A 19,290-nucleotide genomic window follows, 5' to 3' on the forward strand; every position below is an offset into this window, starting at 1 on the left:
GAAGCATTTAATCTTGCTGTCCGGCAGAAGCAGACCGTTGCACACAACATACCCTTTGCTCAGAGCACTACATTGGCTGGCAAGGAATTCAGATGGCAGTGGCAGATTTCCTCATTCATTCTGCACTCAGAAAGGTTAATGGAGACTTTCTCAGCACTTAGCTGACTTCACATGGTACTTGTGAAGTTGTGAACTTTGAGACTGTTACAGTGAAGAGTGGTGTTTCTCTAAAGACATCAATGACTTCCCCTAGGATTACTCCTAAGCACACCGAAGCTGGCATGGCCTTTTCCTATGGAAGCCACATTTTAAGGAGCAGTGAGTTACCTTTGTTTTCCTCTAGTAGAAGAAACAAATTGCATCAGCATCACTTCGTCCCACAGGCAGGTCATCCATGATGCTTTGTGGCACTAATCAGGAGGTCATTAGCCCCCAGATACTGAAGTACGCCGCAGGATATCAGTTCATAGGATGTTTTTTAAACTTGGCACCAGAGGCTAGTATGCTGGCGAATAGAATCTCAAATGCTATCTAGTACTGGAAAGAATGGACAATCTCTGCACTCGTAACTGTTTCCAAAGAAGCTGCATTGCAAAGCTTCAAGAGGCATATAGAGTGGCTCCATATGTTTTCTATTTAAATCTCAGGAAAGAATGAAAACAAAGCTCTGAAAAAGTGTGTGACACAGTATGAGAGATATGCCTCAATGCTTGCATGGCTCAGTCTATTAAGAGATGTCTGCTAGGACTGGTTAGTGTTTAATAATGGGGAATTCCTTTGGCAAAATGAAGTACACATGATTTATAAATTTTGTAGAGCAGCTTCAAATTAAAAACATATTTTTTCTATGCTCTAGCAGGCTCTCCAGATTCATCTCTTCTGTCTCCTTGAACATGGAATGAAATGTCTCTGAAATGTGTGTTTCACACCAACAGAATACAAAATACACCTGAAAACAGGCTTTTCCAGTGACCTCCGTGAGACTCATAGGGCCAGCAGAAGGTTTTAAGAGTCAGTCTGAAAACAAGGAACTGTTGTTCATTTTAATGTCAATCTGCTGCTTACAATCCATTAGCAAAACAAACTGGTTGTGACTAAAAAACACAGTTTATAAATACATAGGGTGACATTAAGTGGCAGTGGTGTCATTGCCTTTGACGTCACCGGTAAAAATCTGCTGCAGGATGATTAACAGCACAGAACCACTGTTAAATTTTACTAAGCTTTTGATGTAGTTTTTGGCAGAAAGGTGTTATCTTCCCAATATTGACCTTGAACTACCATAAAAGAAAAGATTTTTTAGAAAGTGTGACACATTCAGGATCTGGAAAATATCTAAAACCAACTGCGACCCCCTTTCTATTTTCTGCATATCATTCCACCTAAGAGCAATTGAAAAACCACTCCAATCCAATAGGTTCAGTGCATTCTGCAGTCTGCCTAGGTCTAGGGAGGCTCTTTAGCTGTATTAGAAAGAAGAAGCAGAAAAAACATCAGTGCTGAATTATTTTACATTGTGGAGCCACTTGATAGCTTTTGTTCCTGACTCACGTTGCACAGGGTAAGACTTTCCTATCACTGAGTGTATGTGCAAAGGATCAGAGAGTGGGGATAGCTGAGAAAAGACCCAACTGCTGTCACACACCAAAATGCCAGGATCAAGAAAAATAAAATTGGTATTTTTCCTGGTTTGAAAAGTGACATAAACTAGAAAGATGACAGTGGGTGGAGATATGTGTCTCATGGCTGCTTTTTGTTTTGTAAAAAATCTGTAACTCTCTAGGGCTTTTTTTCCAGTAAAAATAACTAATTGGGAAATTCCTTGGCTGAGTCAGGAGGGTTTAATCAAGACGGTCAGTGAATCCATGGCATGTGTGACTCTGAGGCAGAGCCACAGTGCTGGTCACCCTGCAAAAGCTACAATGCTGCAAGTGAGTTTCTGAGAAATCAAGTCAGCCCTTTGCTTGTGGCTCACCAAACAAATTGGAAGGCACTGAATTTCCATTCCTGTTACATATTGTTTGTACAAAAAGATGTAGAAGTAACCAGAGCCTCAGAGGGCTGATATACTGCTCAGTGCTCCAAAGAGAGATATCAAGAGACAGAAAAAGCAAGTCAACAGTAATCTGTGGGTAGAAGAAAATCCCCTGAGGTTTAACATGGGAAAAACTGTAAATTGGAAACTTATGAAGAAATTAAAAGTATTTCAAATCCTTTTTTTTTTTTTTTGTTAAAGTGTAATTCATTTAGAATGATATTTTCAATCACCAATGTTGCATACCAATCCTTCAAGACGCTTTCCATAGCTAACATGTATTTAATTAGAAGTAGAGGGTTTGAGAAGGAAATTCTAAGATGACATTAAGAAAACTAAAAGTCAGAGAGACAAAAATGAGGCCTGACAAGTAAAAAGAAAATAAAAGTAATGAGAACAGAATTGTTTGTGGTGAAACAGCTAGGGGAAAATAAAACAAGGAAGGTTTGGAAAGCATGAAACACACTAGATATCTTCTAAGTTGCTAAGGATCTGCATTAGCTTTGTTGTCTATGAAGTGATTATTGAACCCTGGAATGATTTTGCTGGGAGTGCTCAATCTATAGCAGTCCTGTAAATGTTCTACATGGGGGTTAACACTCTTTCTTAATGGATACTCTCTATAATCTAATATATATTTTTTTACTCTTATTTAAGTAAAAAAAATTACACCCAGATCTATCAACCATACTTAGGTTTTATCTTTTTCCAAGCAGTGTCAGTGCCTTTGTTGTGTCTGGTCACTTTGCAGCTCTAGGTGTGAGATGATTACTCTGCAGGGCTCTTAAACACAATGGAAATGTGCATCTTAGAGACTCAGAACCAAAAACTCAAATCTAAACCTGACCAAAATGGACTGGTGTTGAATGTCATGGGGAAGCAACAGAGCAGCTCTGTGTACAACAGGAGGGAAACTGGATTACACCGTGGTAGGTGACCTGCTTTTTCCAATTGTAGTATGTTTCACTTATACTTCATGAAACTATGCTTATGATACCTTGATTCATTCACTGTAACTATGCCACATTACGAGCACAGGCCCACATCAATGCTCACTTCGACTTCACCCCTGCACTGATGTTTAATTGTTGGGATATGGGCTCCCACAGGCTTCCACAAACCCACTGAGTGAGCTGAAGTATGTACTCAAAATGATGGCTGAGAGCAGGAGGCCCAGCCTGGTTTTCTCCCTCACATTCCACATTTCCTTCATGCGATACCTCATGTCTGCGTAAACTTTCCTAACAGAGCATTTTCTGCCATAAAGATAGATGGGGTCCCTATTTCCTTTCACTTCAGGCTGACACTAGAACACGTAGATACCTACACCGAGCCATAAGAATCATAAGGTGTTGCCCACTCTTCCCACTCCTCAGATAAAGGAGAAAGATGGAGACAAAAGGAGCAGCAAAATACCAGTGAAAACAGATCTTATACTTTGAGTTTTAAAACTAAATGAAGATTAGGAAATATCTTCTTACTTGGTAATATTTCTACAGTAGAGCATCTTGAGAATCTGGAGTTGTTTACATCCTTTCCAAAGACATTTCAGTGCTTTGTCAGTAAGATTAATGCAACCTGAGATGTCTAAGAAGTGGAGATAATGGCAAGCTGAGGCCAAGTACAGGATACAGGTATCAGTCATCTGTAAATGAAGCAAAAGGGATTCTGAAGTTAGAGAAAAGTTGAGCCCCTCTCTCCAAAAAAACAACACCTCATAGCACACAATTTCAGTGTCTGAAAATTTCAGTTTAGCTATATGCTCAATGATAAGATCTGAAATAGATTATCGAATAGATCTACAGGTTAATAAATGGACTAATACTCCTACCGAAATAAACAGAATTTGCTGACTGAACTTCAGTGTCAGATGAGTTTCAGGGAAATCCACATTCATCAAACTCTAAATGCTAATCCTGCAGCAGGACTGAATTATTGAATTCACTGTCCATGGAATGGCGTTTTCAGAACTTTACTATTTAAATACCTGAATCATTCAACCAGAGATTTAGTTTCAATTCTTTCTTTATTTTTTCATGTATAAGATACGTTTCCCAGAGCAACTTCATTTTTTTCCTATGAAGTAAGTTAGGAATTACTTCTGAGTCAGGCTATTTCCTCGAGTAAGACTCAGAACTGCACTGCTGAATATTTTATATTATCAGCATAAATTTTATCTGCCAGGGGTGTGCAGATACATGACAAAAAGGCTCAATGAAGCCAATGGGATTTATTTAAAGGCAATTAATTTGCCCCCAAAATATGACTGAAGCGAAAAACTACTCTAATTTTATAGTAACCTGCCTAGCGCATACCAAAACACTCTTATTGGGTACACATTTCTATATTGTGTTTTCATGTTCTTTTGCTATGATTTTTCTTGATTCATTTGGGTTTGGTGTTTTTTAGAACAGCTAACGTTGCAGGACACGATTGTCAGATGTTTTAACATCTACCCTTTGCAAAAGGTTCATTCTTACTTTAATCTCCCAGCCATTTTTAAATAGTCTCTGAGTGGAAAATATTTCCTTACTTAGCAGCTGGACCGCCTCAATTTGTACAAGACGTTGCCAAAGGATTTGAATGACCCATTAGTACTAATGCAGGTGTATCCATTTCATTTTATGGAGAGGCAATTTGGATGCAAGTCAAAAGAAGACTTGTAAACTCGTGTAGGTTTATTTGAAAAAGCCTTGATGTTCTTTTCTGAATACAATAGTTAACAGACTGCCTTAATAAGCGTTTAATGAGGAAGATATCATCTGGGAACGAAGCACTAGACAGGGATTACTAGGTCACTGAGTTTAGTTCTTGTTCCTATTTGAAGGAGCTACAAAATATGACCCAGTTCATTCCCTTATTAAGAGCCATCCTAACATTACCTGACACTTTGTCCCTGTCTCCCTTTCCAGGATTCTGTTTTACAATTCACTGCTCTGATAATCAGAAACTGAACTGATTTCCAGCCTAGATGCATCCGCTGATATTTAATGCTAATTTTGATGTGTGTGAGGTGTCTAAAAGTTGCAGTGGAATGTGTGCCTTGCAAAAACATATAACTTCAACTACTTTGGCAAGACAAACATCAACAATTTCTGTTATTACTGTTATTATTGAAAAAATTGCTTAATATCTATCTAAAAGCAAAGATACAGAATAGTGGGAACCATGTATATAATAATTAATGTTGTGTAGTAAATATCCCAAGGATATGATCTAAGGGCTATTCTAAGACGTGGAGCAACATCCCTGGCCTACATCCTAGAGAGGATATGAAGATACACAACATGTCCATGAGGCATTTCACTGTGCTTCAGCAGCCAGTTTCTACAGGCTCATCTGGTACAAACAGTGCTTCATCTCTGGTTATGAAGCTTGCTCTCCACTTAAATGCCAGCTTTTGAAAAAGTGCTCCTGTGCCTCTAGTTTTTCTCATACATTGCATTAGGAGGTTTTGGACAGTATTAAGTGTTTAAGTAGGTAGAGGCCAGCAGTCTCTTTCACAAAGAGCACTGGAGAAATAACAAAGCATGAAAATATGGAGGCTTATTAAAACAAAGACTCCCTACTTAGGGAGCACCCAGAACACCAGAAGCTGAGACAGTATCTGCAGGAAGCATCTCTAAAAACCCTTCTCTTTATTCATTCCCAGACATCAGCTCCTTGAGACAGGCTTGTGTCTGATCCAGTGCAGGCATCTTTATGTTCTAACCGCAACCACTAGAAGAATGCCAAACAGACTCAAGAACCAAGTCTCAGAACATAAACCAGTTGAACTTAGGCTCTGATTTTTAAATTAAATGAATGTATTATTGAACTGTGACAAGATAAAGATGGCAGCAGGCAGAATTCCTGAATGAAATACTATGTATTCCTTTGCAATAGCAACCCCAGAACTATTGTCCCAGTTTTCATACGTACCTTTGGACAACCAGCTATGCTGACAGATGTTAGTCTGTGGCAGTGAAATGCCAAAGCTTTCACAGCTTCATCTGTCAGCTGAGGGCAGCAGGAGACATGACAATATTCCAGGTGCTTAGTGCCCTTGCAGAACACCTGAAAGAGCAACAAACAGAGCAGTCATTCTTTGGAAATGTGCCTACTCTGCTTTTCTCAGTGCATAACACATTTACATCAATCCTGTGGTCCACCTTAGGCACTTTAGTTATTCTATGTAGCCTTCACTGTAGTGAATTCTCTCAGCCATAAGCTAGGAATTTCACTGGAAAAAAAAAAAGAGCTGCATTAAGAGGTTATTTCCACTGCTGAAGCTGATATGAACTATGCGGTCATTAGAATAGGATTCTGTTCCTTTCTTCTAACTCAGTGTGTTGAAACCTTTGTTTTATGAGCCTGTAGATTTGTTTCCTCAAGAACAGAGTAACCTAAAGTAATCTTCACTTAATAGTGCCATGATGTGAGTGTAGCAGAACTCTCTGTGGCATTAGCTTCAGTGAATCTCTCTCCTCTTCTATCATTTCCAGCCTAAAACCGTAGTAAGATAACTTCCATTCCTGGTCTAAAAGCAGTGCAATTTGGCACTTACTGCAATAGAAATTCTACTTCAATGGGTAGAATCTTCCTCTATAGAAAACACTGGCTGCTTGAAGCTTTTCAAAACTTTCTAGAATTAATTCTGAAGTAAATTGACTAAGGACCACATGGATAAGTGAACACCAACATGCACACCGAGATGTATAAATGCACTTACTTATTTATCATTGTGAAAAAAGCCCATGGTAACTTTACTAGTGATGCCCTTTTCCTTGCATTAAACAGGAGCCCAGGCACCAGCCTATGACTGATCAGTGGCAAATGCTAGATTTTTGATGAACAAGAGGTGTGTGATTTTAATGCCTTTCATTAACAGATCCAAGGAAGCTTATTAAGTCTAAAATATGTTTCACAGGCCAAACTTTTTAGCATTTTTCATCTGTATCCTAACTCTAGTTTGCTTTTTTTTTTCCATCAGCAGAGCTGTACCAATGCAATGCTTCTTGGGTTCGGGGTTCTTGTTTTGTCTTACAAAATATTTGATTGTGAATATTTTAAAATAGAACTGGTTAGAGTGAACAAGTCAGAGTTTATAAAAATTGGCTTCTGTTACCTGTCCTATTTAAATCCTAGATTTACAGGGTGTTAACAGCAATACAGAAATATTCTAAACACCAAAACTGATATATCTTTTTTCCATGTGTAAGAGAAACTGAACTCCCTTCAGAATTAGCCTCAGACATGCTGATCTAATCACTACATTCTCAGCTAGGGTGTGCAGCACAAGCTGAAGCCAAGATTTCAGTGCCTGAGAGATATGTTTATCTTGTTTATAATGGCATAGTTTGCCTACATCCATACTTAATATATCCTTCAGAGTTAGGGTCTGTATTTGCTCTTAAAGTCTACCCCTACATCATCATCATCATTATTATTATTATTATTATTATTATTTTGCAAATAGCACTTAGGATATAATTTTCAGTCAAAGGAAATGGAGCTTGATTTGTGATCCTCATCTCTGTATCTTTGGGTCTCATACCTAAGATCTCCAGAAGAGGTTGTGAAAATAAATAATGTTTGTGAAACATTATATGGTTTCTGTTACACCTACATCTTCATGTGCTCTCTGCTGATGGATCAGTTTGACTCAAGTCAAATTCATATTGCAGATACAGAAAGTGTAAACACTGCTTTTTTATCACATTCTTTTTTTGGAGTAAGTAGTGAGATACTGAAGTAGCTTTTAGCAATGGTCATAGCACGATATAGAACTGAACCTTCTCCTCTGAAAGAAGCAGTGCTGGCTCCACATCAACTTTTGATGAAATAGAAAACTGTACATACTTGGTCATTGTTTCATGGATACAAAAGCATGAAAACAGAGAACTTTACACGGAACATTCATGAATGGTCGGTAAGAAGCAAATTCTAGCAGCCTGATGTATATGCCCCTAGAAGATTCAAACCAGATGCATCCCTTGTGGTGCAACAAAAACTGACTCATGCATATAATATATGGTTATAAAATGATGGATGTTGGAGCCTTATAATGGAAAAAATGTAGAGGCTAGAGACCGGGATTGCACAAAGGCAGTGCCTGTACCTGCAGCCTGACTATCTGCAGTTCTCAGTTACAGAAAAAAAGGGCTCTTATTTGGATGTAAATCCTACCTCTCTTCTTTCCCACAAGATAGATAATTCCTTTTTCCACTGGCAAATAACCAACTAATGCCTATTTTTTGCACTGTTCTGAAACATGAAGTGTAAGTCTATGTAATCCTACTGAATCTGTAAAATCTTAAGTCTATGGGTGAGTTTCAAGCATATAACTTTTGATAAGGAGCTTCACGGCTTAACAGTACGTTTTGGAGACATCCCCTTTTCTTCCTCTCAGACCACAAACTAGATTCACTTCATGCCCAATAGATAACATATGGAAGCAAACAGCAAAATGTTGACCTCTAAATACCCTTTTTGTGCCACTTGTGACTGTACAGATCTCATCTGTATTCCAGCAGCCATCTCCTTCCCAGACCACAGGTTCCACGCTTGCTTATTTGCTCCATTTATGGAAAGCGGCCCATATGTCTGATCATTCCTGCTCCCCCTCCAACTCTCTTCCAGCCTTCAGTCAATGCTTTACCCATAAAAAGACTTCCAGTAACACAGCATAACTGATTTTAACAAAACCAGATCATGAGTAATACTAAATCAGAATTTAATATGTAGTTGCCACTGTAATGGTAGTGTAAGTAGGATAAATATTTGGATGGTAAATCTCACTGTCAACTAATTAAAAAAGCAAGAGTTGATAAATCATAAATACAAAATCATTTACAGGCATTGTAAATGCAGTTCAAATACTATATTAGTATTAAAAATTTCTACAATTGCTGATTATTCAAAAGAGGAGATACTGTCTTACTGTATAACTTCATAACTTATCATCAATGTAAATAACTGCCTCTGTGGCAACTTCAATTTGTATGTTGTCTTTTAACAAATTAAGTAATTTCCTATCTGATTACCGACCTGGAAAATTTCTGAGTTTATAGGCTAAGTTTAAGGTCAGAACACTAAACAATGCATAGTTCAGGCTAATCTCTTTTATTTTAAGAACAACATCTGTCTTTGTATTGTTGAGATCTGCTGTTTAAATTTTCAAAGCAAGGAATACAATTATCATAAGAAAAACAGTGTAAAAATGAAGTTTACAAAGATTCAACAGATGATATCCTGCTGTGAGCATGAGATCTTAAGAACATTATCTAGCTAAAATACACGTAGTCCATTTTCTAGCAGATTAGTTTCATCATTAGATATTAACAAATTACTCAGTTGATGTTTTTATAGGACATTTTAAAAGGTTCGGCTTCTTTTCCTGAAATACAACACAGTACAATTTGTGTTGTTCTTTCCACAAAGCAGCTACAAAATCTGCTGTGTGGAGAAGACGTACATGCATATCTTATTGAAACGTAAGTTGTTATTTTTAAGGATTTCTGCTGGTAAGAAATATACTTCAGAATTACACTGAGACACATTGTTGTGCCACTGAGAGATACTGGCACATAGCAATATATCAGCAGCACATGAAGAACTTCATGTAATAGAATAAAAGAAGTTTAGCTATTCCACTGAGCTAGCCATGCTTGGTCATGTAAGCATGACATTCAACAAAAGGCTGACTAATAAAACAGAAAGCGTTACCTGAAAACCCACACTAGCAGCAGGAAAAATATGTATTAAATAGAAATCGGTAAAGGATTTGTAGAGCAAGGGAAAGAGAATAATAGTAGCAATTTAGATTGTAATTTGCACAGTACGGGGCAGTAGAAGGTAAAGCTCTCTTACGATCATTCAGAGTCAATACAGAAGGCAGAATTTGAAATTCATTAAAATTCATGAAAGTAGAAAAAAGTAAAATGAAAAGGACTGTAAGAAGAAAATTGCTTCACACAGAGGGTGGTGACACCCTGGAACAGGTTGCCCAAGGAGGTTGTGGATGCCCCATCCCTGGAGGCATTCAAGGCCGGGCTGGATGTGGCTCTGGGCAGCCTGGTCTGGTGGTTGGCGACCCTGCACATAGCAGGGGGGTTGAAACTCAATGATCATTGTGGTCCTTTTCAACCCAGGCCATTCTATGATTCTATAAACGTGTAGAATAGTGTAATGAAGAATGAATGATGTTGCACACAGTAAAATATGATCTGTTTGGACATGGCTAATTTGAAGAATAGAGAGGCTTCCAGGAAACATCAAGAGAAGAGGTGAAGTTTTACCTGAAGCCCGGTGTCGCTGATGTTTTTGCATTCCAATAGAGAAAGCTGCTTGATCTTTCCATGGTGGGCAAGGGCTCTCAAGCCCTAAAAAATCCAGAAAAAAATAAAAATCAAAACATGAAATTATATATAATTACTTTTAATATGTTAATACATTCAATGTTTGTATTTTAAACATTCTATCTAAGAATTATAGCATCTTTTAAGACACACACAAAGAAATAATCCCACAGAGCACCCTCACAGAACTTTACTACTTTCTACAAAGAGGATTGGAAATGTTATGTAAATGAGCTGCCTGAAGTTACACACAGAAATCCTTACACAGTAAGAACTATGGTCTGGATTTCCATTCTAAGATGTTCAAAATAAGTTCCCTATTGGCTAGAATTATTTCCTAAATCAAAATAAAAGTAATTTCAATTGTTGTCTAGTTAACTTCTGATTCTGAAGCATTTCTTAAGGATATTCATGGATCCAATAGAATCCAGCAGAGCAGCCAGTCTTATTTTATCCACTTCTATTGGAACAAATAAATGGTAGGTTCTTATGAACATCTTCAGCAAAATGCATGTAGTTTATCCTCTAATTTTTTCTTAAAGTAGACAAAAAGGTCAAGAATTCTTTACAGAAATAATGCACTGAAGAAAGCAAACAAACAAAAAAAAAACCAACAAAATCTGCTCAGAAAGAAAGAAACTGGAGAAAAATACCACAGTGTGAAATACTTCCATGGAACACAGCACAATCATAAAACAAAACAGATTTATAGATCTCCTTCAAAATTTGAGTATGAAAGAACTTTTCACAGCATTTTTTTTCACTGTTGTTGAAAGAAGAAAATAGTACCTTCTGCAACCATAAAGTATCTTAAAATTGCTGCCTTTGGGATTTGCTTATCAGTGAGCTCTTATGACTACAGCCATGATTACAACTACAAATTTTAACTACAAGAAGACAATACTCGAAATGGTGGAGACACACTCATAGGTACATTTTACTTCAGAAAAAAAGAAAACCAACAAAACATATTAAGGACAACTGAGAGGTGGCAACTTCAGTAAATTCCTACTTCAGGAGTGCAAAAGGATCAGAATTTGCTTTGTCTTTTTCACTGCTTGTACATTCAGACCTTGTTCTGAATTTCAGCTCTAAAGCTGAAGGAAAATTAAACGTTGATTTTGTAAAATGTATTTTGGTATTCACAGCAGAGTATCTGTGTTCTTCATATCATTGAACAAACTTCACTGAAAAACAAAAGTTATCACTTCAGTCCATATGGTTAAAAAATTATCTACAATTAGGCAGTGAACTGCGCTGCACAGAGGAAATATCATACTGAAAAACTAAGCACATGTAAATAGTGTCTGGAACCCAGATGTGGACTCTGCAATGATAATGCTGGGAGAGTGCGTCTGGAGTTCAAATTTTGCAAATGCCTGAAATCTCACAGGCTGAATAAAAACAAAACAAAAAGATGGAACGATGAAATAGATTTCCAATCCTGGCTGCTTAGGAAAACAGAGAAATTTGCGTTTTTCCTCATTTATATGGTGACCATCACTTTCAACAGCTTCATGGAAATGGACAGATTTCAAGTTTTTGTTGTCCTATTCAAGTCCTATTCAAGGCAACAGATCATGCACTTTATTCCCCAATATGTTTGTGTCAAAACGTGAACTCCTTGCAGAAGACACTGACAGTGATAGGTGTGACCTTGTGAACATTATTTCTTCATCCACTTCTCTTTATCTAAAAGTGGCACAACTTTATGGTATTTGGAAATGAAATATTAAACAATTAATTTTCTAAGAGACAAAGAATGCTGCTATTACTTCAAAGCTGATCTACAATAATTTTATGTGACGATACTAACATTGTGGTACAGTAAAATTATTTTTATGATAACAATCACGGTCTCCTCTGAGGGGTTTCATTAATAACAGCAGATTTGAGAAAGGAAAAGGCTGAATACATGGAATAGAAAGAATGTCATTATGAACTGTCAATCACACAGAGTAACTATGAAACTGGCATTTCCAACAATAAACCTCTTCAAGCAAGTTCAGTGCAGGAATCTACACAAAGTTTTTAACTATCTGATTTAAATCTAACAGAGGTATAGAGTAGCTAATTATCCCTAGTTTTTCTAGAATTCCTGATTTATTCAGTAGTATTCTCTGAAAAACAACATCAGGGATTCCCATCTGGGATACTGACCTATTTCTGAGACTTTTATCTCCTACACTAAGCCTCCAGACATTTTTACAAGATATGGTCAGAGCTATGACATTATCATCAGAACTCCTGGAAACATATGCGAGCAGAACAGACACGATGCAGCATACAGAATATACGACTCCAACTCTGCAGGCTTCCAAAACCATTCATCTTCTTCTTTAACATAAAGAAATCTACTCACGTCTCTTGGATCAATGCTCCAATGCCACAGAGAAAGGGAAGATTTTGTCCTGCATCTCTTGTATAACATATTTATTACCATCTCTATTTAGAAAACAACTTTATAAGAAACATTTTACCCTTCTCCAACAGCTGTTTTTTTCAAGCAACTGGGTTTTATAGCATTGTTCTATTTCATTTATTTCATGTAAGGCCCACAAACACTTGCAGAACATCATTTGTTATTACTTCACCAAAGTTTTTGTAGATGAAAAGATGAGAATCTACTGCAGCATCTGGTGAGGGTCTTCACTTGTTTGAGATGAAAGGCACCTATGTCTTACCAGAGAACAGTTCTTTATTATTTATATTCACCAACTGCAATTATATGCCTTCCAACTTCAGAGTGCAATGAATGTGCTATGCTATTTTCAACTTCTGAGATTTCTGTTCACATATCTCTTAGTAACCCTAAAGGTCAGCATCTGTAATGAATCTTTGTCTTCATGTTCCAGAGACACACAGATGTCTCTTCCTGTGCATTCCCTAAATCAAAGAGACTGACTTCAAAGTCACCCCTATCCTGGAGGAGCTCTTAAGAAGTTCCTCCCACCTTCCATTTGAGAGCTATTTAATTTGAAATGGCTCAGCTCATTCTCTAAAATGCTCAGCTTTCTGCACATACTAGCCACGCTCTAGCACCAGTTTCAAAGGCTTACTAGTAGAGAAGAACATAACTGATACCCTTTAGTATCATTTCACTAATAACAATATGTAGATGGCAGCACAGAGTTCTGTTTCAGATAACACTTTCTGGAAACCTGCTAAGTTCATAACAAAGGTAGCTATGTTGTCTCCAGTAGCTGAGCTGCTATAAAGGTGAGTCAGATCTGTTTAGAGGAGCAGTAAACACATTTTCAATTGCAGTGCAGAAATCTCCCTGTACGACTTTGTGTATAATATATTCCTTAAATGTATTATTACTTCATTGCTTATTTTCTGTATCTAATACCATTTGTGGCTAGACAAAATCCTGACTTGTGAAATACAGTTGCTAATGTTTCTTGCTACTAAGTCCAGAGGACAGGCCTTCTGCTGTGACTGAATGTTTTGTCAAAACACTGAGCCCAAAAGAATTGACTGCAATATCTCCTTGTGGTAACATTTCCTATTTCTACGCAGAACTAAGTTACTGATTCTTCAGGCCAAATTCTCTTCCTCTGAACTGGACTGCTAACATTATGAATTTGGAGCTTGCTTGAATATTTATCATATCCTTCTGCCTGCCTTAGGGATGTGTGATTTGTCAATTCCTCTCCTCTAGAAATCAAATGCAACCAATTCATTTGCAGTCTGTTGCTGCCTATGGGCAATATTTTCTTCCTAACCTTTACAAGGCTCTTCCTCAGTCCTAATGCTCTAATTTTCTAACAGACCAAAATGTGGAGCCAGGCTGTGGATTCAAGACACCATAAATCCAGAATCCCACGAAGACTGCAAAAAAGAAGTTACTCTAAATGACTGCATAAAGCCAAGATGTATTTTTTTTCCCCCCTGTGATCTGTTTAGAAACATTTTATTAATATATTAGTAAATATTTATGTTGCAGCCTGGCCTTCATGCGCAGCCAGTATCTGAAAATCATTAAATACAAACACATAGGAAAAGAAAGTAGAACTAATTGTTTATACAACCATCATGTAACCACTGCTGCATAGTTCCCAAGGATTACAAATTACCCTCAAATTTAAAGACTAATTTTACATGGCCAGGAAACAAAAAACCTGTGACTGATTAAGTGACTTGATGTCACTTACGATTCCTGAGGAGGAATGTCAGCCAGGAAAGAGAATGGGACTTTGAGTCATTACAGAGAGAGATTTCCACACATAACAGCCACTATGGAAGAAGAAGAAATAACTGTGAAAGAAAACTTCTTCACAAACTCTGTACTTACTTTTTGTCTTCTAATTTTAGAAGTGCATCAGAGTTCTTTCAATATTTAAAGAATTTTGTCTGTTTTTTATACTTAAGGCTATCTTATTCCCTCTCATTACTACACAGCATGTAATTTACCACTGACACCAAGTTTCCCTGATGAGCATATACAATATTTCTTGCTGGACAGTGTATATGTGTATGTCAGGAGTCAACTGATTTACTTTAACCATTCCTTTTTTATTCTTTGTTACGCTTCTTCTGAATGTCTAAATCCCGCTTGCCTTAAACAATTCTCCTTAAAAGTCCCAATATTTCAATATTTAGTGATTTTTTTCTATCAAAAGATGGGTGGTCCAGGCCATCTGCATTAACAGACTGAAGATGAACACTATACAGCTGCTCACTTTCAGACTCACAATTGGAACAAAACTGCCAAAGCTGTATCATATCGAACATCAGAGATAGTTTACAACATTTTAATAAAAATATGGAGAGTAACAGAACAAATCTTACAACTAAAACTGCTTTTCCATCTCATGGAAGCATTTCCACTGAATCACTGGGACTGATTTTATATGACAAATAGTTTTCAGAGCTGACTGACAGTGTTTCCATCACAGTAATGGAATAGACAGTCCCTTACACACATAAAGCTGACATCCTCTTCTGTGGATGGTATTTGTTTTCATTAATGAATGGTCTTTGACTCGGACTTACGAAGACACTTAGGCATACATACAAAGTTAAGTATGTGATGAAATTTCTTGACTTATCTTACTGCTGACTGACTGATAGATTCTGGACAAATATAATAAATTTCTGCAAACATGAGAGACTACCATTGTATTTTTTCTAAGCACTATGTTTTATTATTACTGTGAGTCTACAATGACTCTACAGTATTTTTCTATATGAACAAGCTCTCTTGTCAGGCAAAAGTTTGAGCCAGCGTATTTCTTCCAAATGCAACAAATTCTCTGAATGAAAGACAGACATCAGCAGGAACATTTCTCTTATTGGCACCAAAGAAGCTATCAAAGAGAAAGGCACCAACAGTGGAAAAAAAAACTTTCCATTTTGATTAAGGTCTTAATTAAGACAGTCATACTTGAGGCACAAATCTGTAAGAAAGTCTAACTCTAACGTATCTTTTTTGTCCCCTATTCTTCCCCTAAGTACATAGTGGTATTATCATGACAGTAAATTCTGCTCTGCTTTGGTGGGCTGAATGATTCTGCCATCATTTGAAAAACAAAAGAAAGGAACATTCTCCTGTGTACTGCAGACTTATGTTGCACATTCTGCATGTTTCACAAACCAAGACAGCAAAAACGAGAGATCAACTGCACAGACTAAGAGAAAAAATACAAGTCTTACGACTTCTCGTTATCAGCACGGTGTAACAGAGTCAATTACTAAACATAAATAACTGTTTTTTACTACATTTTTCAAGCAATTTGGCCACAGTACTTGCAAAAGAATCTTAATACAACTGCATTCATATGCTAATAAAATGCATAATATAAAGTCAAGCATACAAATAATAGTTTTCTTACAAAGCAGATTGCTATATTTCTTTCCATCAACTCACGTTGTAAGATTAGGAAATGTATTTAACATAAATGTGAGCCACACACTTAAACACAGCAAACAGTGCAAAGCTAACAGATTCCTAGTTAGCACAGGCACTGAGATCAGAAATGACAAGTATGATAAATGGCCAATTTCCGGCTTAGTTTATCTGTCTTGTGGGAGGGAGGAAACTGAATGCCTTAAAAATGCAGTGTAAGCAGAAGAGCTTGGATTATTGCCGACAGCATGGGTTGTGCTATGTGAAAACTAGAGGAAGAAACAATACAGCACTTTCAGAGGCTATGTATGGCTAGCAGAGAGAAAGAAAACATTTATGGCGAAAGGCTGTGGTACAGTAATTCAAGGCCTGTGAAGGTGCTATGAATTTCATACACATATATTTTATAATACTTAAAATCGGCACATTAAATTAAGTCTTCATGGATTTCCCAACTCTCTTTTTTAGCTTAGGTTTTTTTAAAAATTGTTTTTAGGTCTCTGTGAGGGATAAGGGCTTTTTTTTTTTTAAGAAAAAAATACTGTATGCACAAATAGTAAAGTTTTGGATCAGAATTCTAATTGAACAACAATTGAATGAATATAGCAACAGTTTTCCTATGAAGTCATAGAATCATTCACTTCATGAAGTTTCTGCTAGATTTCAGTGTTCAGTGAAGAGTTTGCCTGAAATGTAAAAGTAACAGCAGAGCTGGCTCTAAACCCTGCACACAAGGCAGGATCTGCCAAGAACATCTTATGTGGAGGCCTGCTATGTTTAACCTGGCTCCTACACTTGCTGTATGGCTTTCCAGAGTCTTAGCAACTTGACAGTTTGAAGACACCTTGTTTGCAATTCTTTCACGAACGATTATTTTTCTAGACCACAGCATAGCGCAGTCCCTCTATTAGAACTAACACTTTAATCATAAAGTTTATCCTGTGGAAAATACAATTTTTGAAAATTTAACATTTAAAAACACCAACTTTTTAGCTTTCCTCAGGCCTAGTCATCATGGAGAAAAAAAAAATTAATCTGTTTAGTGAAAATTTTTTACAGATCAGATTCAGAGCTGTCAAATATCTTTTTTATTTGTTTCTTTTTCTCTCTTTCAAATGTGAAAAATGTCCAACGTGAGAATTACCTTTTATTAGGTACTGGCTATGCATGGGCAAATATTGTATTACACATTTCTAAAATATGTTTTAAAGATATTGGAACTCCACTGCTTCAAATACATGCAAGTTTTTAACTGGTTAAGTTTGTGATCTCAAGGAACGCAGGCCTGGCAAAGAGCAGAGTTGGGACACTGAATTTCAGGAGACCAAACTTCAGGCTGTTTAAGGAACTGTTGGATGAGATCCTCTGGGAAACTGGCCTTAGGGACAAAGGAACAGGACAGAGCTGGCAGTGCTTTAAGGATGCCTTTCTGAGAGCACAAGAGCTCTTGTTCCCCCAGAATAAGAAATCAGGCAGACAAGGCAGGAAACCAGCATGGCTGGTCAGGCTGAGGGAAAAAAAGGAAAAGTATAAGCAATGGGAGCAAGGATGGGTTGTCTGGGAAGAATATAGGGATGCTGTCCATTTGCACAGGGATCAGATTAGGAATGCCAAGGTGCAGATGGAGTTGAGGGATGTGAAAACCAAGGGTTTCTTTAGATACATTGGGCAGAAGAGACAGGCGAGAGAATGTACACCCTCTCATAAATAAAAAAGGAGAGCTGGTCTCCTCAGACATGGAGAAAGCTGAAGTGCTTAACAGGTTCTTTGCCTTCGTCTTCATGTTCAGTCAGGCTTTCCAGGCCTCTTGTGTCTCTGAACTTCTAAGTGAGGGTTGGGGGAACAAGATCCCTCCCAGTGTAAGAGCAAAGTCAGAGACCACAAGACTGAATGTGCGGAGGTTTATGGGGCCATATGACACACATCCCAGGATTCTGAAGGAACTGGCTATTGTGGTTGCCAAACTGCTCTCCATCACATCTGAAAAACTGTGGCTATTAGGCGAGGTCCCTGGTGTCTGGAAAAATGGAAATATCACTCCCATATTCAAGAAAGTGAGAAAGAAAGACCTGGGAAACTACAGGCTGGTGAGCCTCACACCTCTGCCTGGGAAAATCATGGAGTGGATCCTCCTGGAAGAGAAGTTAATGTAGATGCGAGATGAGGCGGTGATCCGAGACAGCCAGTATGGCTTCACCAAGGGCAGATCATGCCTGACCAATCTAGTGGCTTTTTGTGATGGAGTGATGGCATTGGTGGACAAAGGAACGGCAACTGACATCATCTGCCTGGACTTGTGCAACATTTTTGACATGGTCTCGCATCACATCCTTATCTTTAAATTGAAGAGATACAGATTTGAAGGCTGGACTACTCAGTGGATAAAGAATTGGCTGGATGGTCACAGCCAGAGTGTTGTTGTCAATGTCTCCATTTCCAGGTGGAGGCTGGTCAAGAGTGATGTCCCCGAGGGGTCTGTATTGGGATCTTTGCTCTTCATCCTTACCAATGACATAGACAGTGGGATTGAGTGTACCCTCAGCAAGTTTGCCAATGACACCAAGCTAAGTGGTGCAGTTGCTACAACAGAAGGAAGAGATGCCATCCAGAGGGACCTGGACAGGCTTGAAAAGTGAGTGCACAAGAATCCAGTGAGGTTCCGTAAGGCTAAATGCAAGGTGTTGCACTTAGGCTGAGGCAATCCTAGATATGAGTACAGACTGGGAGAAGAACTCACTGAGAGTAGCCCTGAGGAGAAGGACTTGGGGGGTCCTGATGGGCAAGAACCTGGACATGAACCAGCAGTGTGCACTTGCAGCCCAGAAGGCCAAGGGTATTCTGGGCTGCATAGAAAAGGGTGGTAGCCAGCAGGGAGGGGGAGGTGTTTGTCCCCTTCTACTCTGTTCTTGTAAGACCCCATCTAGAGTGGGGTGTCCAAGCCTGGGACCTCCAGTACAAGAAGGTTGCAGAGCTGTTGGAGGAGGTCCATAGGAGGGTCCCAAAGATTATCCAAGGACTGGAGCACCTCTCCTATGAAGAAAGGTTGAGGGAGCTGGGCTTCTTTT

At 38.1% G+C, this 19,290-nt stretch overlaps 1 protein-coding gene across 4 annotated transcripts in view; it reads right to left on the minus strand.

Moving 5' to 3' along the window:
* FBXL13 (F-box and leucine rich repeat protein 13) overlaps nt 1-19,290 on the minus strand; it is a 78,655-nt gene that overhangs the window by 3,189 nt on the left and 56,176 nt on the right. For all 4 annotated transcript variants that reach the window (XM_040665751.2, XM_415966.7, XM_040665770.2 and 1 more), the window contains 3 exons: nt 10,315-10,398; nt 5,957-6,091; nt 3,517-3,680 (listed from right to left, as the gene is read on the minus strand). In XM_040665751.2, coding sequence (XP_040521685.1) covers nt 3,517-3,680; nt 5,957-6,091; nt 10,315-10,398 — 383 coding nt within the window. The remainder of the gene's footprint in view (nt 1-3,516; nt 3,681-5,956; nt 6,092-10,314; nt 10,399-19,290) is intronic.

The sequence above is a fragment of the Gallus gallus genome, chromosome 1, assembly GCF_016699485.2.
Source record: "Gallus gallus isolate bGalGal1 chromosome 1, bGalGal1.mat.broiler.GRCg7b, whole genome shotgun sequence".
In the NCBI taxonomy this organism is placed as follows: Eukaryota; Metazoa; Chordata; class Aves; order Galliformes; family Phasianidae; genus Gallus; species Gallus gallus.